The sequence below is a fragment of the Rhincodon typus genome, chromosome 5, assembly GCF_021869965.1.
Source record: "Rhincodon typus isolate 14 chromosome 5, sRhiTyp1.1, whole genome shotgun sequence".
Lineage (NCBI taxonomy): Eukaryota > Metazoa > Chordata > Chondrichthyes > Orectolobiformes > Rhincodontidae > Rhincodon > Rhincodon typus.
The window spans coordinates 63,584,846-63,605,906 of record NC_063336.1 but is presented as its reverse complement, the minus strand read 5'-3'; the positions used below and the strand labels follow the sequence as shown (position 1 = coordinate 63,605,906).

The 21,061-nt window shown below is 41.2% G+C and overlaps 1 protein-coding gene across 1 annotated transcript in view; it reads right to left on the bottom strand.

Annotated features, from left to right (window-relative positions):
• LOC109933514 overlaps positions 1-21,061 on the bottom strand; it is a 60,823-nt gene that overhangs the window by 681 nt on the left and 39,081 nt on the right. The window contains exon 7 of the mRNA XM_048597044.1: positions 317-464. Within this exon, the coding sequence (XP_048453001.1) occupies positions 317-464 (148 nt within the window). The remainder of the gene's footprint in view (positions 1-316; positions 465-21,061) is intronic.

Below are 21,061 nucleotides of genomic sequence, written 5' to 3'. Positions count from 1 at the left end.
AGGCGAGAAAGAGGGAGCAGGTGGAGGCGAGAAAGAGGGAGCAGGTGGAGGCGAGAAAGAGGGAGCAGGTGGAGGCGAGAAAGAGGGAGCAGGTGGAGGCGAGAGAAAGCAGAAAAGGGTCAAGAGAAAGAGTAACAGTAGGGGAGTGAGTCAAAGAAAGAGACAGGCAAAGAGGGAGAGAGCAAGTGGGGAGCATGAAAGTAAGTAACAGCGAGACTTTTGTTCTTTATGCCATTGTGCAATGGTAAAGATCATGTAAAGTATGGTAAATCAATTTTGAACTCCATGCAGGTTCAATGTATTGCTTTACACTTACCCACAGGAACCGATGTCTCACAGTGATAATAACCATTTGGTTGTTTCTTCTTCAGCATTGAGCAAAGATGTAGACAAGTCACAATCTCATCACCCAAATAATGATCTTCAAAATTTTTATAGAGTTCTGGAGAAAATTTCTTAATTCCCTGCAAAAGGTAAATAATTTTGTAGTGTTAATAGCATTGATCATAAGTTTGCAATCATTTCAATAGCAATAGTAGATTTTACATTATTTGTGTTCTGAAAACTTAATTAATTTGACCATTCACAATGCACCAAAACAATTTAATGATAAAACTGCAATTCTCATTTTTCTTCAATAGGTATATTTCTGAAGGAAAATCTGTTTAGTTATCTAATATATATAAATGGGGTGGGTGGTCAGTTAGCTCAGTTGGTTAGACAGCTGGTTCGTGACACAGAGCAACACCAACAGTGTGGGAAAAATTCCCACACCAGCTGAGATCTCCATGAAGACTCTCATTCTCAACCTCTCCCCTTGCCTGAGGCACAATGACCCTCAGGCTAAACCACCACCAGTTGTTTATCTCTCTCTAATAAGAGAGTGCGACTATGGTTGGGAAAGACTATAGCATTTTACATGAATTGGTTGGAAATGCTTTATTTGTGTTGATCCAGGATCCATATGCCATGTTTATGGCTCGTAGCCTTGAAGTTTGTTAAAAGAAGGAAGAGGGCAGGAGATTTAGGGAGGGAATTGCAGCTGAAGTCAATCGTATACCAAATAAAATTATAAATGTTAAAAAGACCAGAGTAAAGAACTTTTTAAAAATTCTTTCATGTCAACAGAATGGCCAGCAACTGCTGCCCATCCCTAAATAACTTAGATCTGGCTTTTTAAACTGCTGCTCCATCTGGTGGAGGTACACCTAAAGTGCTGTCAGGAAGGGAGGTCAAGGAACTTTGACTCAATGGCAGGGAAGGGAAGGCAACATATTTCTGGATGTCATGACAGGGTGTGGCTCAGAGGAAAAGTTGCAGATGGTAGTGTTGAATTTGTGAATTTGGAAGGTCTCAGTGAATGACCCTAGCTAGGTTTCACTATTGTATCTTGTAGATGGTATACACTATTGCTCCTGAGCATCAGTGGTGGAGGGGGTGAATGTTTGTTAATATGGTGCCAATCAACTGGGCTTCGTTTGTCCTAATGGTGTCAAGCTTCGAGCGTTGTTGGAGCTACATTCATCCAAGGACATTAGGAGTATTCAACCACCTCCTAACATTGATGGTGGATAGGCTTTGGGGAAACCAGGAGCCCAGTCACTTGCAGCTGAATTCTAAGCCTTCAATCTTGTAACCACTGTATTTATGTGCTTACTTCAGTTAAAGTTCAGATCCACAGGGATGTTGATGGTGGAGTATTTTACAAAGTTGACGTGGTTGCTAACATTCTGTGAAGATCAGAGGGAGATGGTTGTATTCGGCCATGTTGGATATAGACACATGCTGTGAATGTTACTTGCCACTCATCATTCTAAGCCTGGCTGTTATCAAAGTCTAGCTGCAGATTTCATGGAATGCTTCATTATCTTGGCAATCATAAATCATACCAAAGACTGCAATCATCAAAGATTGTACCCATTTCTGACTTTATGATAGAGGGAGGTTCATTGATGAAGCAGCTGAAGGTGGTTGGAGCTCTCACCTTACCTTGAGGAACTAAGACTCTGTTGAGCCTGGAGACACAGGTTCAAGTCCCGCCTGCTTCAAAGTGCATAACAACATCTCTGAACAGGTTGATTAGAAAATATCGACTCTGAGGAACTAGGGCTCTTGTGGTACAGTGGCAAAGTCCCTACTCCTGAGCCAGGAAGCCTGGGTCAAGTTCCACCTGATCCAGTGTGTTATAACATCTCTAGATTAGAAGGTATCGACACTGTGGAACCACTGGATTCCTGAAGCTGAGATGATTAACGTCCAAAAGCTATAGTCCATCTTCCAATGTGTTCAGTATAACTCGAAGGAATAGATCCCTATTGATAGGGATTTATAAGGCTTTTTAATAAAATTTCATTCATCGCTTACAGAGCCAGCATTTGTTGTCCATCCCCAATTGCTCGAGAGGATGGTGGCGACCTGCCTTCTTGAACCATTGTGGTCCACTGGGTGTAGGCACACCCATAATGCTGTCAAGGAAGGTTTTCCAAGATTTTAAACCAGCAACAGTGAAGGAATAGTTTGGCAGGGTGCAGCTAGTTCTGCAGCACAATTCTTCAGTACTACTGCCAGTTTGCTAAGGACCAATAGGCTCTGCTGTGTCCAGTGCTTTCAGTTATTTCTTGACATCACGTAAATCAAATTGGGTGAAGACTGGCACTTGACTTGCTGGGAACCTCAGTATAGGGAGTGTAGATATCTCAGATTTCTGGGACTGGAGGATATAACTGACATTTGAGGGGTGAAGCAGTAGATGAATTTAAAAACAAGGATGAGAATTTTAAAACCAATGGATTATACAGAAGAGAAGACAGGAAGCCAGCAGGATTGGTTTGCGATGGCAAGTTTAGTGATATACTGAGTGAGTTCAAAAACTGCTGCTTAGATTTAGGATTATACAGACAGCCAGTTTGCAGTGTTGCTTTGAAAATTCCCTTGGAAACATCTTAATCTAGCCTCTTCAATAATGGAGAAGTGAGGCACAGATTTTTAAGTCCATGTATTTGCGTACGTGAGTGAGAGAGAGCGAGAGCACGCGACAGAGACAGCATGCAAGAGAAACTTCACTGCAGCAAGAATTGGCACAACAGTGTTTCCATTCACTGACCACAGGGTCACAGGCACCTCCATGAAGTTGGTACACATCTGTACCAGTAGAAAAACAGCTCAAAGATCACTAAATGGGCTGGGAGAAAATGAAGAATACAGATAGGCCACTGGAATGCAGAGGAAACAATAGTTTGAGATACTGGTCTTATTTCTTGACCAACACAAAGAATATACTTCTTCCAGGATTTATATGAACATATATTAATAAAGCTGTAATATTTCGGTGCATCACATGAACAATTCATAATAAAAGTCTAAAAACATTTAGTAACTGATAACACATTTGCACAGTGCATTGCAGCATTAACATACAGTTATTAATTGAAGATTCAATTCCACCACATTTCTGATTTTTCCTTCATTGCCTTTGACATTTTATATTCTCAGGTTCTCTGGCCAAAGGTTGGTTCTTGACAATTATTCACAAAAGGGTGAAATGGCTCACTCTTGTTCCCAGGTCCTATGACCCTATTCACCGAACCACAACAAAGTATGCTTTACTAGTAGTAGGGCGATGGGACAGACATCAAGTCTACAACAGCCGGAACAGGGATTAAACACCATACCAAGCACATTAATCTGATCTGCACACTAGCGATCCAGACAATTTAGTAAACCAATCAAGTACATAGTGACTGCATGCAAATTCAGAGGCAAAGTAATTTTTGGCAAACATTTGCATAGCTTCTGGTGGGGCTCTGAGTTTCTAATCAAAATGTAGATTTAAAATCTTAAATACATCTATAATCTTGCAAAAATGAGGCAATGTAATTTTACCGGAGATAGTAGGAACTGCAGATGCTGGAGAATCCGAGACAACAAGGTGCAGGGCTGGATGAACACAGCAGGCCAAGCAGCATCATAGGAGCAGAAAGGCTGACGTTTCGGGCCTAGACCCTTCATCAGAAAAGGGGGAGGGGGAAGGGGGTTCTGAAATAAATAGGGAGAGAGTGGGAGGCGGATAGAAGATGGATAGAGGAGAGGATAGGTGGAGAGGAAACAAACTGGTCGAAGAGGCGGGGATGGGGCCAGTAAAGGTGAGTGTAGGTGGGGAGTTAGGGAGGGGATAGGTCAGTCCAGGGAGGACGGACAGGTCAAGGGGGCGGGATGAGGTTAGTCGGTAGGAGATGGGGGTGCGGCTTGAGGTGGGAGGAGGGGATAGGTGGGAGGAAGAACAGGTTAGGGAGGCGGGGACGAGCCGGACTGGTTTTGGGATGCGGTAGGGGGAGGGGAGATTTTGAAGCGTGTGAAATCCACATTGATACCACTGGGCTGCAGGGTTCCCAAGCGGAATATGAGTTGCTGTTCCTGCAACCTTCGGGTGGCATCGTTGTGGCACTGCAGGAGGCAGTGTTAACTTCTGGTTTTTGGGAACTAAACTAGTTTACTTCCGAAAACCTGATCACTTGAACACATGGATTACTACAAATTCAAGCACAGTTCACAAGTCAATCATTCTTTTTAACTACCCCAATTTTAAGTCCATCACTTAAAAACAATGCAATTTCAAATCCATCCAGAGTGTCACAGATATAAAGTGTTCAATTTATGTAACACTACTTGAAGAACAAAGCAAAATGTCAGGTCTACTTATAAATTTTATCTGCTAACGTATCAAACATTTTAACTTATCATTATCCACAACTACATTATCAGTTGACAAAAACTCAACAATTACGAATGATGCAGTAACTGGGTGACGTTGAACCATTTTACTTACTAATAACCAACTGCAAATTGAAAACAATTGATTGTATAACTAATTTTTAAATGCAAAAAGGTAATGGTGAACCTGTTGAGATCTTGCAGGGAAAGTCATGAAGACAAATTTGTAATCTCATGTTTTAGAATCCTGCTACAGTTTAAAGATTCAGTGTTTGATCCTAGTGACTGCACACAAACTGAAGAAAATTTCTGTTGGACTTGAATGTAGATGACAATTGTTGATGAAAGGGAAAAGTGCATTTCTTAAAAGTCACCAACTAATAAATTACTACCTGCGCCAAAAGTGTCCAAGGCAACAAAACAACTGAAAAATAAAAAGTTACATTTGCACTTCGTATACCATGTGCACATCAAAACAATGGAATACAAAGTGTCGACAAGAATCTCACAGAAATATCAGAGCCTATGTTAAGTGTCCATTCGCCATACAATTCTCCTCTACTTTGATCAGCATGTACTTTATATAATAATACATAGCTGAGAGGGAACTGATTAAAGAGATGTCAAGGACCTAATGGATATCATACTAATTTATGGAGTTAAACTAACCAAATAATATACATGCGACCAAGTGGTGAGCACATTATTTCAAATGCCTTTAACGAACATTTCAATTAGTTTCTCTAGCATGATTGCTCTACCGTACTGCAGCCATTACATGTGAAACTAGAAGATCTCCTGTGGCATGAGTTGAAGGATACACAATGTGAAATGTGAAACGCTTGTCTCATCTGTACAAAAACTTGGTGAAACACAACCTGGAGCAGAAGTCTCATTTGTTCATTATTGGGAGTAGGGAAGAGTGAATGTCGGGATAATCCTATTGATTCCTCTCTGCACCTGAACCACAGTGGCATATTTGAGAGACAGGAAGGCAAATGGACATCAGTCATTGTAGGGACTTAAGAGTTTTGTGGTGCGTGGAGCAATATTCGGCAGAATTGCTTGGTATGCTATGCTGAAAAGTTTTATTGTTTTAGCTGGTTAAGTTCCAGCACTATCCCTGCATAACATTTTTAACTCCCTAAGCCTAAATAAGATATTCACTTGTCTGTACTTCCATGTACAAAAATCACAAGTACAAGTTTCTAGAAGCTCTTAAACAGTGATGGGTTTCTTCGTGTCTGCAAAACACGTCATTGAGAAATTCTGGTTGCTATATGTAATAAAATTGTAAATATAAAATTCACAGGAGTCCTACCAGGAAATTGGTGGAAACTCCAAGAAATGAGGCAGAAGTATCATCAAAGAATTTAAGGACTATTCTTTCTGAATTCATGTCAGATGTTAGTAGATTGAAAGGCGAGCACAAGTCTCCCTTCCACGTTGCTTAAACAGTTAATATGGATTGTTTATAGTATTATTCAAGTTAACAAGGTGTCAAATTCAATCAAATGTGATGACTTGTTTTGGGCAAACCACGGTCACACTGGCAAAAAAAAAAGTTACTTTTTTTGCAATTATAGCAGTCATCTTTGATGTGATCACTGCACAATTGAACAAGTCACACTGAATTACATGTACCCAAGAGCAAAATTTATTTCTGTCTCTTTGACAGGATCAAAGAGTTATTCAATGCTCACCATTATTTTTCAAACTATTCGAGGGGGAGATGAGTTTTCTTTGAAAGAAAATAGCACAGAATAAGTCATCACAACTTGGAGCAGAGCCAGGAAATGAAATCATGGGCCCTGTTACTTCTCCTATTTCCACATACCTGCCGTTATCCATGACCTTAACTATCGACAGGTCTGGCCAAGCACATTTGCAATGTGTTTTGGGTAAATAGAATCAACAAGTGCAGTACAGAGAGCAGCCAGTCAGCTCTCGAGTCTATACCAGTTCTTTTGAAGAGAAATCCATTCAGTCCTTCCAACGGGCTGGTTCTTTTGCTAGCACTTCAAATGAAGTTAAATCAGCGTCGTTTGATTATTGACCTTTTGGCCATTGGAAACGGTTCCCATTTTATTCCGTTAAAACCCTTCATAACTTGATACACCTCCACCAAACCCCCAGGCTCCTTTGCTCTCGGGGGAGTAACTTCAGGTTCTCATAATCCCTCATCTTTGGGGTGGTTTTAGTAAGTTCCCTCTGAGCGCGCTACAATGAAGTCATGCAGTAACAATACCTTCCACATTTGAGTTGACATATGGTGTACTTGAGCTCTCACAGAAGCAGAATTTAGAGGAATTCATCGACATTCTGAATTATCAGCTCCCCATTAAACGTAAAATTGAAAATCAGAGGAAAACATTAATTTCTATGATACCACAGATTTTAAATGAGAACATTTGTCTCATCAAGCCTGTCTGCCAATCTACGAAATCTGTTTTAAGGGCTCTTTGTCCCAAGCATCAAATTGCCTGTAGTGCCTGCTACTCATAGTCCTCAACTCCTCAATACTTCAAAATCCATCTCCTCTTTCACTAATCTAGTCTCCAAATTCTGGGGTAGAGAATTCCAGACATTTACTGCCTTCAGAAAAGAAATTCTTTCACGTTTCAGTTTTAAATGAATGACACCTTATCCTGTAATTGTGTCCCCCAGTTCATAACTCCCCCACTGGTAGAAACATCTTCTCAACATCTACCCTGTTAAGCTCACTCAGAATCCTGCATGCTTCAAAAAGATCATAGATCATAGAATCCCTACAGTGTGGAAACAGGCCCTTTGGCCCAACAAGTCCACACCGACCCATCCCCCTATAACCCACCTAAGCTCCACATCCCTGAAAACTATGGGCACTATAGCGTGGCCAATCCACCTAGCCTGCACATCTTTGGACTGTGGGAGGAAACTGGAGCACTCGGAGGAAACCCACACAGACACGGGGAGAATGTGCAAATTCCACACAGGAAGTCGCCCGGCGGTAGAATCGAACCCGGGTCCCTGGCTCTGTGAGGCAGCAGTGCTAACCACTGTGCCAACGTGCCGCCCTAAGATCACATCCCTTTCTTCTAAGCTCTAATGATGAAAGGCCTAACCTATTTAACTGTGTGTGATAAGTCAACTCCTGCATCCCAGGAATCAGCCAAATGAATCTCTTTCGAACAGCATCCAATGCCAGTATATCTTTTCTTAAATTTGGGGATGAAAATTGTAAACAGGGCCCCAAGTGCAGCCTCACAAACACTCTGTACAGTTGTAACAGGGCTTATCTATTTTTAAACTCCAACATCCAAAATTGAATTTGCCTTCTTAATTACTTGCTGCACCTGCTTACTGAGTTTTGGTGTTTCAAGCACAAGAACACTCAGACCCCTATGTGCTGCACTTTGTTTGGAGTCTCTCTCATTTAAATAACAGTCTGGCTTTTGATTCTTCTGACCAAAATACATGAGCTCACACTTCCATACATTAAACTTTACGTGTTCACTCTCTAAACTCATTTCATAGAATCAAAGAACTGTTACTGCTCAGAGGCCATTCAGCCCATCACACTTGCACCAGCTCTTAAAATGAGCGTCAATATCTAGTGCCCATTTCCTGTTTTTTAACCTGCCATATTTTGGCATATTATTTCCATCCAATGCCCTCTTGAATGCCTCAATTGAACCTAACTCCACAGTTCAAGGCAGCGCATTTCATACCCTAACTACTCGTTACATGAACAAGTCTTTTTCTCACATCACCTTTGCATCTTTTGCACATCACTTTAAATCTATGCCCCCTTATTCTTGTTCCTTTTATGAGTGGGAACAGTTTTCATCTATCTGCTTTATCCAGCCCCCACTCATTACTTTGAAAACTTCTATCAGATCTCTTTTCAGCCTTCTTCTGTTGAAGAAGAACAGTTCCAACTTCTTCAATCTATCCTCATTGCTGAAGTTTCTAATTCCTGGAAGTATTCTTGTAAATCACTTCTGCACTCACTCCAATGCATTCACATCTTTCCTATAACATTAGCCAGAACTGTAAACAGTACACCAGTCGAGGTCCAACAAGTATCTTATACAAGTTTAACATCATCTCCTTACTCTTGAACTCAATACCCTTATTAATAAAGCAGATAACACTTTATGCCTTTATTAGTTATACTTCTCCACCTGTCCTACCACCTTCTATTATCTGTACACATATACATCCAAGCCCCTCTGCTCCTGCACTCTCCTTAGAATTGTACTCCCTATTTTGTATAGTCCTTCAATATTCTTTCTACTAAAAGTAGATCAACTCACATTTTTACACATTGAATCTCATCTGCCGCCTATCTGCTCACTCCACCAATTTGTCAATATCCTTTTGGAGTTCCACACTGTCCTCCTCACAATTTACAATTTTTCCAAGTTTTGTGTCATCTGCAAATGTTGAAATTGTCCCCTGCACACCAAGATCCAGATCAGTAATATATATTAGGAAAAGCAAGGGTCCCAATGCAGACTCCTGGGGATCTCGACTGCAAACCTTCCTTTAACCTAAAAAAAATCCATTAACCATTACCCTGTTTTATATCATGCAAATAATTCTGTACCCTTGTTGCTATTGTTTCTTTTATACCATGACACAGAACTTTCTTCAAGTCTGTTGTGTGGTACTTGTTATGGACCAGACCAAACCCTCTCAAAATATATGAATAAGGTAACCTAGACCCTAACTTTTTCGTATTTTAAAGGCAAATGCCAGGCATGGTCTTCCAGATGCAATTTGACTGGTCAAACTACTAGTCTTGAAGCAAATATACTTTACTTTATTCATGCACAATAGTTAAAATAAAACAAAAAAATTGCAATAACTTTATTGGAACACTTAGCAGGGTAACAGATGATTTAACTACAAAACAGTAACTGGTCGAATACAATAGCATCCTATAAACACACACTTGGCGAAGACAAATTCAGTAAAATCGATTGTCTCATATGTAATTCTAGCAGCAAGAAGAGAACCCCCAGCTTTTAGATGTAATACAGGAAGGAAAAACAGCTTCCACAACTTCAAGACCACAGCAATTGCTCCTGAATGCATGCTAAACATAAAAATTCTTATTCTGCGGAAGCATGACCCCACCCATTCAGGCTGCTTCTATTGTTCCAACTTCAAAAAAAACCCAAGGCCACACAAGCTGTTTACTTTATTGGCTTTGGAGATGACCGCTCTTCCCTTTTCTTCATTAATAAAAAAGGACAAAATACACCTCTTAAAGCCATAGTATCATCGCACACTGTATCAAATACTTTCTGGAAACCCATTTAATCATTAACAGCATTATCTTCATTAAGCCTGTTAACTTTCAAAAAAATCGAGTAAGTTTGTAAGTAGATCCTTGAGGCACTCCATCTGTTATGTGCTTCAACCTGGAAAAGACCTATGTCTGTCTTCCGTATGAACCAATCCTCAATACATGCCAATATATATTAACCTCAATATTGTGAGCTCCTATCTTATGCAAGAATCTTTTGTAAAATTAATTGTCACATGAACACCGCTGGTTAGGGCAGCATTTATTGCCCTGATAATTGTAAAGAAGGCAGTTCAGAGTCAACCACATTGCTGTGGGTCTGAAGTCATTGTAGGCCAGACCAGGTAAGGACAGCAGATTTCTTTCCTTTAGGAAGGACAGTAGTGAGCCAGATTATCTCTCACAACAATTAATTGTGGTTAGATGGTCACCATCAGAGCAGCTTCCAATCCCAGATTTTTTTGACTTCAAATTTCACTAAGAGGCACTTTATCAAATGTCTTCTGGAAATTCAACTACACTACATCAACTGGCTCCCAGTAATCACGTCTGCTTCTTATATCCTCAAAAACACAAGTTGTATTACAGGTTACAATATTTTAAAAAAGCAAAGAGAGAAGCTGCTGGTCTTTTTTCACTGGAGCATAGGAGGTTGAGGAGTGACCTTAAAGAGGCTTATAAAATCATGAGGGGCACAGATAAGATGAATAGCAACGGTCTTTTCCCCAGGCTAGGGGGACTTCAAAGCTAGAGGGCACAGATTTAAGGTGAGAGGGATAAGATTTAAAAGGGACCCGAAGGGCAACTTTTTCACACAGTGGTTGGTGAGTATATGGATGAACTACCAGAGGAAATGGTAGATGCAGGTACAGGTAGAATATTTAAAAGAAATTTGGACAGGTAAATGAATAGGAAAGGTTTAGATGGCCAAATGCAGGCAAATGGGACTAGTTTAGTTTGGGAAACTTGGTCGGCATGGGCGAGTTGGACTGAAGGGTCTATTTTGTACGATTCTCTGACTCTATGATTCTCCTTTCACACATTTCACAAAATTCTGTCTGAGTGGATTAAGGTTTCCTACATGATTCTAGAGTTTTTTTCCGATTATATATGTTACATAACTGGCCTAAAATTTCCTGCTTTGCCTTTCCCTCCCATCTGGAACAGGTCTGTCATATTAGAGGTTTTCCAATCTACTGGTACCCTCCTGGAATCCAAAGTTTTGGAATATTTTTGACCAATGCCCCCACCACCTCTGCAGCCACTTCCTTTAAAACCCTTGGATGCAGATCCTGGCAACTTGTCTGCCTACAGTCTAATTAGTGCATCAAATACTTTGACCTTCTTTATACAGACCATTACAAAATCTTTCCTCCTACTAACACTTTGCTTATCTAATGCCTTTGGGATATTTACAATGTCAGCCACCATTAAGACAGATGCACAAATATGGATTTAAATTATCTGCCATTTCCCTCTTCTCCATTATCAATTATCCAGTCACATCCTACAAAACTCCTGCACTTAATTTACCTGTTTTTATATATACATAAAACATAACAGGCATAAGTTAGTAGTCTTACTTAAATAACTGACAGACAAATCTACATAAAAGTCATGACTTTCACAACTGGTAAGATCACAGCGAATGCATTTCCGTCACTTAAAGACAAAGCTGGAACTTTTGAGCAGGCAGTTACTACTCTATTTACTGTATCTCAGATCTCAACTGAAGTGATGATTGTTTAATTTCTTACACTGTTGGCAATGAATCCAGGTTATGTAGTGTTTTTTTTCGTCACAAGCCTCCAGTCTGAAAAGCAATCCTCCACCACCATTCTCTGTCTGCTCCCCTCGAGAAAATACCTTGCAGGTTTATTTAACAGCTCAGACTACAACTTGTAGTTACAGGTATGTATGTAAGCATCCTCATTCTAGTGTTACTGCTGCAGTGCATACAGCTTCTCATGCAATTTCATCCAGGTCCTTAGCTCTTTATTTGAGGGGGGATGTAGTTGCATTGGAGGTAGTTCAGGAGGTTTACTATATTGATTCCAGAGCTGAAGATTATGTCTTGTGAAGAGATTGAACAGTTCAGGCCTATACTCTCTAGGGTTTATAAAAATGAGGAGCGATCTAATTGAGCTACATAAGATGTTAAATGGGATTCACAAAGTGATGTAGAAAGGATGTTTCTTCATCTGGGGAAATCTAGAACAAATCTAGGATAAGGAGGAACAGATTTAAAAATCGATATTAGGAAAAATTACTTCTCTGTCAAAGGGTCGAGAATCTCTAGAATTCACTACCCAGAGTGCAAGGAATTTTGGGACATTGAGTAAATTTAAGGAGAAGATGGTAAGATTTTTAAAATAGTAATGGGTTCAACGGTTATGGGGAGTGGGCAGGAAAGTGGAATTGAGGCAGAGATGAGATCAACCATCATCATCTCAAATGGTGGAGCAGGTTCCAGCTGAATAGTCTACACCTGCTGCTAGTCCTTATGTTCTTATAATCTATACACGTCGAAGCTACAGCTTTCACATTCATTACATGGAATTCATGATTTCAGTGTTTTCATAGTAATAATCATAAAGTCACAGTGCAGAAAAGGCCCTACGGCCGAATGAGTCTGCACCGGCAATATCTACCATAAAGGCGTGCTAATCCCAATTTCCTGCACTGGTCCCATATCCATGAATGTTATGATACTTCAAGTGCTCATCAAAATATTTTTTAAAAGGTTGCAAAGTTTCCGGCCCCCTCTATCTACCCAGGCACTCTATCTACCCAGGCAGTGCATTCCAGATTCCCACCACCCTGAGTGAAAAAGTATTTTTCTCAAATCCCCTCTGAATTTCTTGTCCCATATCCTAAAACGGTGTTCCCTCATGATTGACCCCTCAAGCAAGGGGTACAGCTGCTCTCTATTCACTCTGTCCTTACTCCTCAATCTTATACACCTCAATCATGTTCCTCCTCAGCCTTCTCTGCTGAAAAGAAAACAATCAAAGCCTATCTAGTCTCTCCTTACAGCTCAATTTCACCATCTCAGGCAACACTTTGGTGAAAAATGAAAGGACTGCGGATGCTGGAAATAAGAAACAAAAACAGAAATTGCTGGAAAAGCTCAGCAGGTCTGGCAGCATCTGGGGAGAGAAATCAGAGTTGACGTTTCAGATCCAGTGACCCTTAGAACAGAGAAAGAGAACAGAAGTTCTGAGGAAGGGTCACTGGACTCAAAATGTCAACTCTGATTTCTCTCCCCAGATGCCGACATCAGAGGTGGGCAAGTTGTTGGCGGGGATCCCAAGGGACAGGATTTACATGCATTTGGAAAGGCAAGGACTGATTAGGGATAGTCAACATGGTTTTCTGTGTGGGAAATTGTGTCTCACTAACTTGATTGAGTTTTTGAAGAAGTAAATGAAGAGGATTGATGAGGGCAGAGCTGTGGACTTGATCTACATGGACATCAGTTAGGCGTTCGACAAGGTTATTCATGGTACATGGGTTAGCAAAGTTAGATCACATGTAATGCAGGGAGAACTAGCCATTTCAATACAGAACTGGCTCAAGGTTAGAAGACAGAGGGCAGTAGTGGAGGGTTGGTTTTCAGACTGGAGGCCTGTGACCAGCGGCGTACACAAAGGATTGATGCTGGGTCCGCTGCTTTTCTTCATTTATATAAATAATTTGAATGCGAACATAGGAGGAATGGTTAGTAAGTTTGCAGATGACACCAAAAGTGAAGTTGCAGTGGACAGTGAAGAAGGTTACCGCAGAGTACAATGGGATCTTAATCAGATGGGCCAATGGGCTAAGGAGTGGCATATGGAGTTTAATTTAGATAAATATGAAGTGCTGCATTTTGGAAAGGCAAATCAGGGCAGGACTTATACACTTAATGCTAAGGTCCTGATGGGTGTTGCTGAACAAAGCGACCTTACAGTGCAGGTTCATAGTTCCTTGAAAGTGGAATCTCAGGTAGATAGGATAGTGAAGAAGGTGCTTGGTATGCTTGTCTTTATTGGTCAGTGCTTTTAAGTATAGGAGTTGGGAGGTCATGTTATGGCTGTACAGGATATTGGTTAGGCCACATTTGGAATACTTAGTGCAATTCTGGCCTCCCTGCGATAGGAAGGGTGTTGAGAAACTACAAAAGATTTAAAAAGGATGTTGTCAGGGTTGGAAGGTTTGAGCTAGTCGGACAGGTTGAATAGGCTGGGGCTATTTTCCATGGAGCGGGAGAGGCTGAGAGGTGGCCTTTTTGAGGTTGAATAAAATCATGAAGGCCATGGATAGGGTAAATAGATAAAGGTCTTTTCCCCCGACTGGGGGGGGGGGGGGTCCAAAACTAGAAGGCATAGGTTTAAGGTGAGAGGAGAAAGATTTAAAAAGGATCTAAGGAGCAACCTTTTCACACAGAGGGTGGTGCATGTATGGAATGTCCAGCCAGAGGAGGTGGAGGAGACTGATACAATTACAACATTTAAAAGGAATCTGGGTGGGTATATGATAAGGAAGGGTTTAGAAGGATATGAGCCAAATGCTGAAAAAAGGGACTAGATTTATTTAGGATATCTGGTTGGCATAGATGAGTTTGAGCAAAGGGTCTGTTTCCATGCTGTATAGCTCTATGACTGTGTGCCACTAGACCTGCTGAGCTTTTCCAGTAATTTCTGTTTTTGTTTTTAACATCCTGGTGACCTTCTCTCTACCCCTCACTAGTGCTATCACATCCTTCATGTAGGGAGGTGACCAGAACTGCACACAGTACTCCAGCTGTGGCCTGACCAACACTCTGTACAATTCCAACATTACCTCCTTGCTCTTATACTCTATGCCACAACTGATGAAAGCAAGTGTTCTATATGATTTCTTAACTATCCTATTGACATGCTCTGCTAACTTCAGGGATCTGTGAATAATCACCTCAAGATCCCTCTGTTCTTCTGAGCTACTCAGTGTCCTGCCATTCATTAAATACTCACTTATCTTGTTACTTCTTCCAAAGAGCATCACCTCACATTTATCAGGGTTAAATACCATCTGCCACTGCTCTGCCCATCTGACCAACCCATCTATATCTTCCTGTAACCTACAAATATCTTCTTCACTATTAACCACCCCATCAATCTTGGTGTCATCTGCAGACTTGCAGCACATTCCTCCACCCCTTTCACAAACAATACGGGTCTTAGTACTGGACACTGGCCTCCAGTCACTTGGACAACCATCTACCACTACTCTTTTTGTGCCCTAAAATTAAGCCAGTTTCTGATCCATCTCACCAAAGTTTGACTTTGGGTAATTCACTATTCACCATTGACCATTTTAAAACTGTTCTCTCTCCTTTGCAACATCTTCCTCTGCCTCGCTTTTCTAGATTTCTCCTTCTAAGTCCCCTTGCAGCCTTATCTGCTCCAATCTCCTTCCCTGGCAGCATCCTTCTTTCTGCCTGGCTCTAGCAGGCAACTCGGAGACAATAAGGACTGCAGATGCTGGAAGCCAGAGTCTATAGTTGAGAGGTGGGGAAAACACAGCAGATCAGACTGCATTCAACAGGCAGAAAAGTCAACATTTCGGGCCAGAAACGTCGACTTTCCTGCTCTTCAGATGCTGTCTGACTTGCTGTGCTTTTCCAGCCTTTCACCTATAGACTCGAGCAAGCACCTTCTCGTCCACTCCCACTCCTCTAGCAGTCACCTCCTTGTGCCCTCTCTCTCACCAGGAGCCTACTTCTTTCCACCTCACCCCAATCAATTCCTCCCCCTATATTCACCCACCACTTGCAGCCTCCTTTGCCCACATCTCTTGCAAGCACCTAATGTCCACTTGCCCCACCCACAGTAGTCTCCTCCTTTCCTCCCACTCCTCCTCTCCCCCCACCACATATAGCTTCCACTATTCCTCCCACCTTCCTGAACACATAACAGACAGCATATCACCACACAGTGACTCCCATTCCTGGAGCTGCGCTCAGCCACCTGCAAGATCCTGAGCCACGCTGACACCAATGTCAGTAAAATAACTCCACAGAGGCTGGTATCCATCAGCAAGTCACCCTTTACTTACACGTGAACAGCCCTTGACTTAGTACTGCCTCATTCTGAGTTAGCTACCCGAGTGTCAGCATCTCTGACACTCCCCTTTTTATCTATCAGCCAGGGCTCCCTGGTTGGACCAGATTATAGCTCCAGTCAGGGAACGCATATCCCACGAGGTCTGGCTGGCTGACCTTGTTACAACCACTACAGTCAGCGATGTGCTTGCTGTAGCCACTTGTCTTCAAAGCTTCTCCTCTAATCACAGACTGGTTCTCTCACACTTTTAACACTGATGGACCCACGAGTCTGCCTGAAATGATCAAAAATAGACTTGAAAACATCCGATTTGAGAAAATTTCATCACGAATCTGCCTATCTCCCAAAAATGGGGATGAATTTGCTCTTGATTGTTTGCCTCCCATGATCTGGAATGTACTGGAAAAAAATAGATTCAATCATAAATTTCAAGTGAAGATTTTATACTATTGGAGAATGAGCATTATGCCATTATATTGGGAAAAAGGATGAGAGGTCAGTATATGAGAGGCATAGATAAGGTGAATAGCAAAGACCTTTTCCTTAGGGTGGGGGAGTTCAAAAGTAAGGGGCATATTTTTTAAAAGGTGAGAGGAGAAAGATTTAAAGACATGACACAGTGGTTCACATGTGGAATGAACATCCAGCGGAAGTGACGGATGCAGGTTCAGTTAAAACAGTTAAAAGACATTTAGCTAAGCACATGAGAGAGAAGTGTTTGGAGAGATATGGGCCAAGGACAGGCAAGTGGGACTAGTTTAGTTTGGGAACATGTTCAGCATAGACTGGTTGGATCGAAGGCTCTGTTTCCATGCTACATGACTCTATGGATTGAGAGCTGGTTAATTTACAGAAAACAGTATTGTTCCCAGGATGACAGGTTGTTATGAGTGGGGTAACACAAGGCTCAGTGCTAGGTCCATAACTATTCACAATTTAAATAAATGATTTGAATGCGGGGACTAATTGCAATATTTCAAAAAAAAAACAAAGGGTTCTGGCTATCCATGAATCACTAAAAGCCAGAAGGCAGGTGTAGTAAACAATTAGGCAGGCAACTAGCACAGTGGCATTTATGTCAAGGGAATTTGAGTGCCAAAGTAAATGTATCTTGCTGCAGTTGCATAGATCCATTGTGAGGCCACACCTAGAGAATATTGTGTACAGTTTTGGTCTCCTTATTCAAGGAAGAATAAACTTGTTATACAGAGATGCTTACAAGATTATTCCCTGGGATGTGTGGGGAAGGTGGGTCCAGATTCCCGACAGTTTCAGAAAAATAAGAGGTGGTCTCATCTAAGCTTGTAAAATTATTACAGCACATGATAGGATGGATGTAGATGGGATGTTTCCCCTGGCTGGTGACTCAAGAACGAAGGCACAACATCTCAGGATAAGGGGTAGGCCATTTAAAGACTGAGATGGGAAGGAATTTCTTCACTTTGGAACTCTCTACCCAAGAGACCTGTGGCAGCTCAATCATTCAGCGTGGCCAAAACAAAAATCAATACATTTGTGGAGACTAACAATATTCAGGAATGTATAAACAGTAGAGAAAGTGGTATTGAGGTAGAAGATTAGCTATGATAGCCGATAAACCACTGGTCAGTGGGCTCAAAGTCCTACTCCTATTCTTATGTTCCAAACTGTGGTATAATCATCAACCACAATTCTTAAGCAGAATTGTTTTCCATTCTTCTCAGTTCACCCGACATCACTTTTCTGCAGGGACAGGAGAGAAATTCTTGGTAATTCCGCCGAAACAATTACAAATGAGAACAACTCAGGACTGGAACTTGCTGACAGAAAGCACAGATCTCACCGTGAGCCTCAAAGCCTCTAAGAATTGAGAAAACTAAGAGTTCTACTCTCAGGATGACCAATTACTAATTCTGAAGGAGGGTTACTGGATTCAAAATGATAGCTCTGCTTTCTCTCCACAGATGCTGCCAGACTTGCTGAATTTCTCCAGCAATTTCTGTTTTTGTTTCAGATCTTCCACATTTACAGTTCTTCATTTTCTTTGACTAATCACCTTTATCAGATTGAATCTCTGTTCATTGGGGGATGATTTTTAAAAGGGGGAACTAGAATCAGATGAAAGGAACACCATAAGGTGGTGAAGGTAGTTAATGAGCTAAGTTCGGCAAGATAGAGCAGGAAATCTCACTCAGACTCTTGGCAAAAGCCCTCCAAAAACATTGCCGCACTTAGCCAAGGGTCATGATTTCAAATATAAACCAGCTCTGTTGTTCAAGGAGTTTCAGAAATCTAACCCAGTGATAATGGTAAAATATATTTTCAAGTTAGGATGGCATGTGACTTTAAGGAATCAGGGAGGTTATGATATCCCCATACTCCCCTTGCCTTTCTAGGTGTTAGAGATCATGGTTTTGAAGGTGCTCTCAAAGGGAGGGAGCAGGAAGGGAAGCCATTACAGGTCATTCTTAGTCTATGACAGGGGAAGTGAAATTGATTTAGTTGAAAGCAGTCCCAACCAGGTGGACAATTTTAGAGAGACATTGCAGGAAGATGATGTTGAATACGGTCAAAAACTACAGCGGTCAAAAAGATTGCAGAGAAATGTTTGCCTTTGTCACTATCAAAGGATGTCACTTGTGACATTGATATAAGCAATTTTGGTAATGAGGCAGGGCAGAAAACCAACTCAAGAGATTAACAAATGACTTCAGATGAAAATGGATTTATGACACAACAATACATTCAAAGGTCTTTGGAGTGGAAAGATAGATTGGAGATATTTGCAAGGTCGTTGGGATCAAGGCAGCTGTGATGATGTCAGATTCAGAGGAGAGAGGAACAGGATATGCAGAGAGAGTTACAATCAATACCTGTTCACTTTGGAGCCAGAAAGGGAAGTTATGTGGCCAGCAGTTTGGTGGGAATAGAATTTAGTAAGTAGGAAGTGGCCAGATGACCTCAGACAATGAATGAGGGGATTTGGGAGAGAAACTAAAGAAGGAAACACAATCGCTAATAGTTGCAGGATAAACCTAGAGAATTTTGGGTGGTGGGCTAGGGGAAGGGGGAGAAATGCTAAAAGCAGTTAATCAGATGGTCTCAGATCTTTCTGACCAAGAAGTTCGTGAATTTCTCATAGCTGTTGGAGATGGGGAGATAAGTTCAAGAAAGACAGCTTGCAGTGCAGTAAAACAAAAGGGTTTACTTTTGAGAAAAAAAATTTTAACAAAGATATTAAGAAGTGATTAACAAAGTAGACGTACAGCAGATGTTTCCCCTTCTGGGGAATTTATAACAAGAAATCATAGTTTTAGATTTGGAGTAGAAGATTTAAAACAGAAATAATGAGGAATTACTTCTCTCAAAGGGTCATGAATCTGTACATGCTGGAAAAGTGAATAAATTTTAGGAGGAGATGGACATATTTTTAATTAGTAGTGGTTTCAAGGGTTATGATGAGTGGGCAGGAATGTGGAGTTGAGGCAATGGTGAGATCAGCCATGATTGAATTGAACAGGTGAGCAGGCTCGAGAGGCTGAATTGTCTACTCCTGTTCATAGTTATTATGTTTGTGCTTCAGTACTCCTGGAATAGCGAGCAGTTTTTGAAGATGACAATAGATCCTGATTGTGCTTTAAGTGATCCAGCCAGATGTGATGGCAATTAACTGAAACTATTTGTCTTAAACATTCAAGTCTGCCCTTGTAGAATTAAGGGAGCCAGAATGAGAACCATACCAAAAAGGGCAAACAGAGAAAAAAAATGGTTTTGGTGGGAACTGCAGCATTAGAAGTGGAACTGAGTAGATTGGTAATTGCAGGAACGTTGTGGTGAAAAGAAGACAGTTTGAAAGTGCAGTTGTAAACAATTGAGAGATTTTTTTCCCAACGGTGCATACAGAAAGAAATAGGATAGGGAACGGGAAGTAGTAAGGGGACATGGGTGTAGTGCTATACAGGAAAGTGATAAGAAAGGACCTCTGTAACTGGTTTGTTGGGAGTTGTGATACCACGAGACGGCAGAGTCGAGGGATTTGACATGAAAAGATGTGAAACTTAGACAGAGGGTGATATTAAAAGGGAGAAGAGGCAGTGAACTCAGGAGAGAAAGAATGCCAAGTGAAGAAGCTGAATGAGTTTGCTGTGAAGATATCAATGTAAAACATTCTTTCGTACTTGAATGGGCAACAGAAAGTGAGGATTTGAAAGGCCAGGTGAGGGAAATCAGAAAAGCAACTGACGTTTATAAAACTCCTCAAATGTAATAGAACATCCAAAGAAAATTAAGGTACCGAGCCACATATAACAATATTAGGTCAGATGCCCAAAACCTTGATCATAAAGGTAGTGAGGTGGAGAAGAAATTTATGGACGGTATTCCTAAATTTAGGCAAATGGAGGCACAGCCATTAGCATTACAGCAATTAAAATCCAGGATGCTAAAGATACCTTAAGTAGAGGAATGCAGAGGTCTGAGTGTTTTGGGTCTGCAAGAGATTTTGGAAAGAGAGAGTGGGGAGGCCATGGAGGATTTGAAAACAAGGTTGAAAATTTTAAAATCAAGTCATTGCTTGACTCAGTGAATTAACTTAGGTCAGCAAATATAGGGTGACAGGGAATGGGACTTGCTAGGCGTTAAGACACTGGCAGCAGGGAGATGTGGATAACATCAAGTTTACAGAGAGCAGAGTATGGGAGACCAGGCAGGAGAGTGATGGAATAGTAAAAGTGTAGAGGTAACAAAGGCATGAGTGGAGGAGTCAGCAGCAAACGAGCTCAAACAGGGGCAAAGTCAAATGATGTTAGAAAGGTGGAAGTACCTGTAATAAAATGGTTTTCATAAAGCTATTCTTGGGCTTATAAGATGTCATTGCAGGAACAAAGTGTTGTATGTTATAACAAGGTGTACAGCTGGATGAACACAGCAGGCCAAGCAGCATCAGAGGAGCAGGAAAGCTGACGTTTCGGGTCTAGACCTTTCTTCAGAA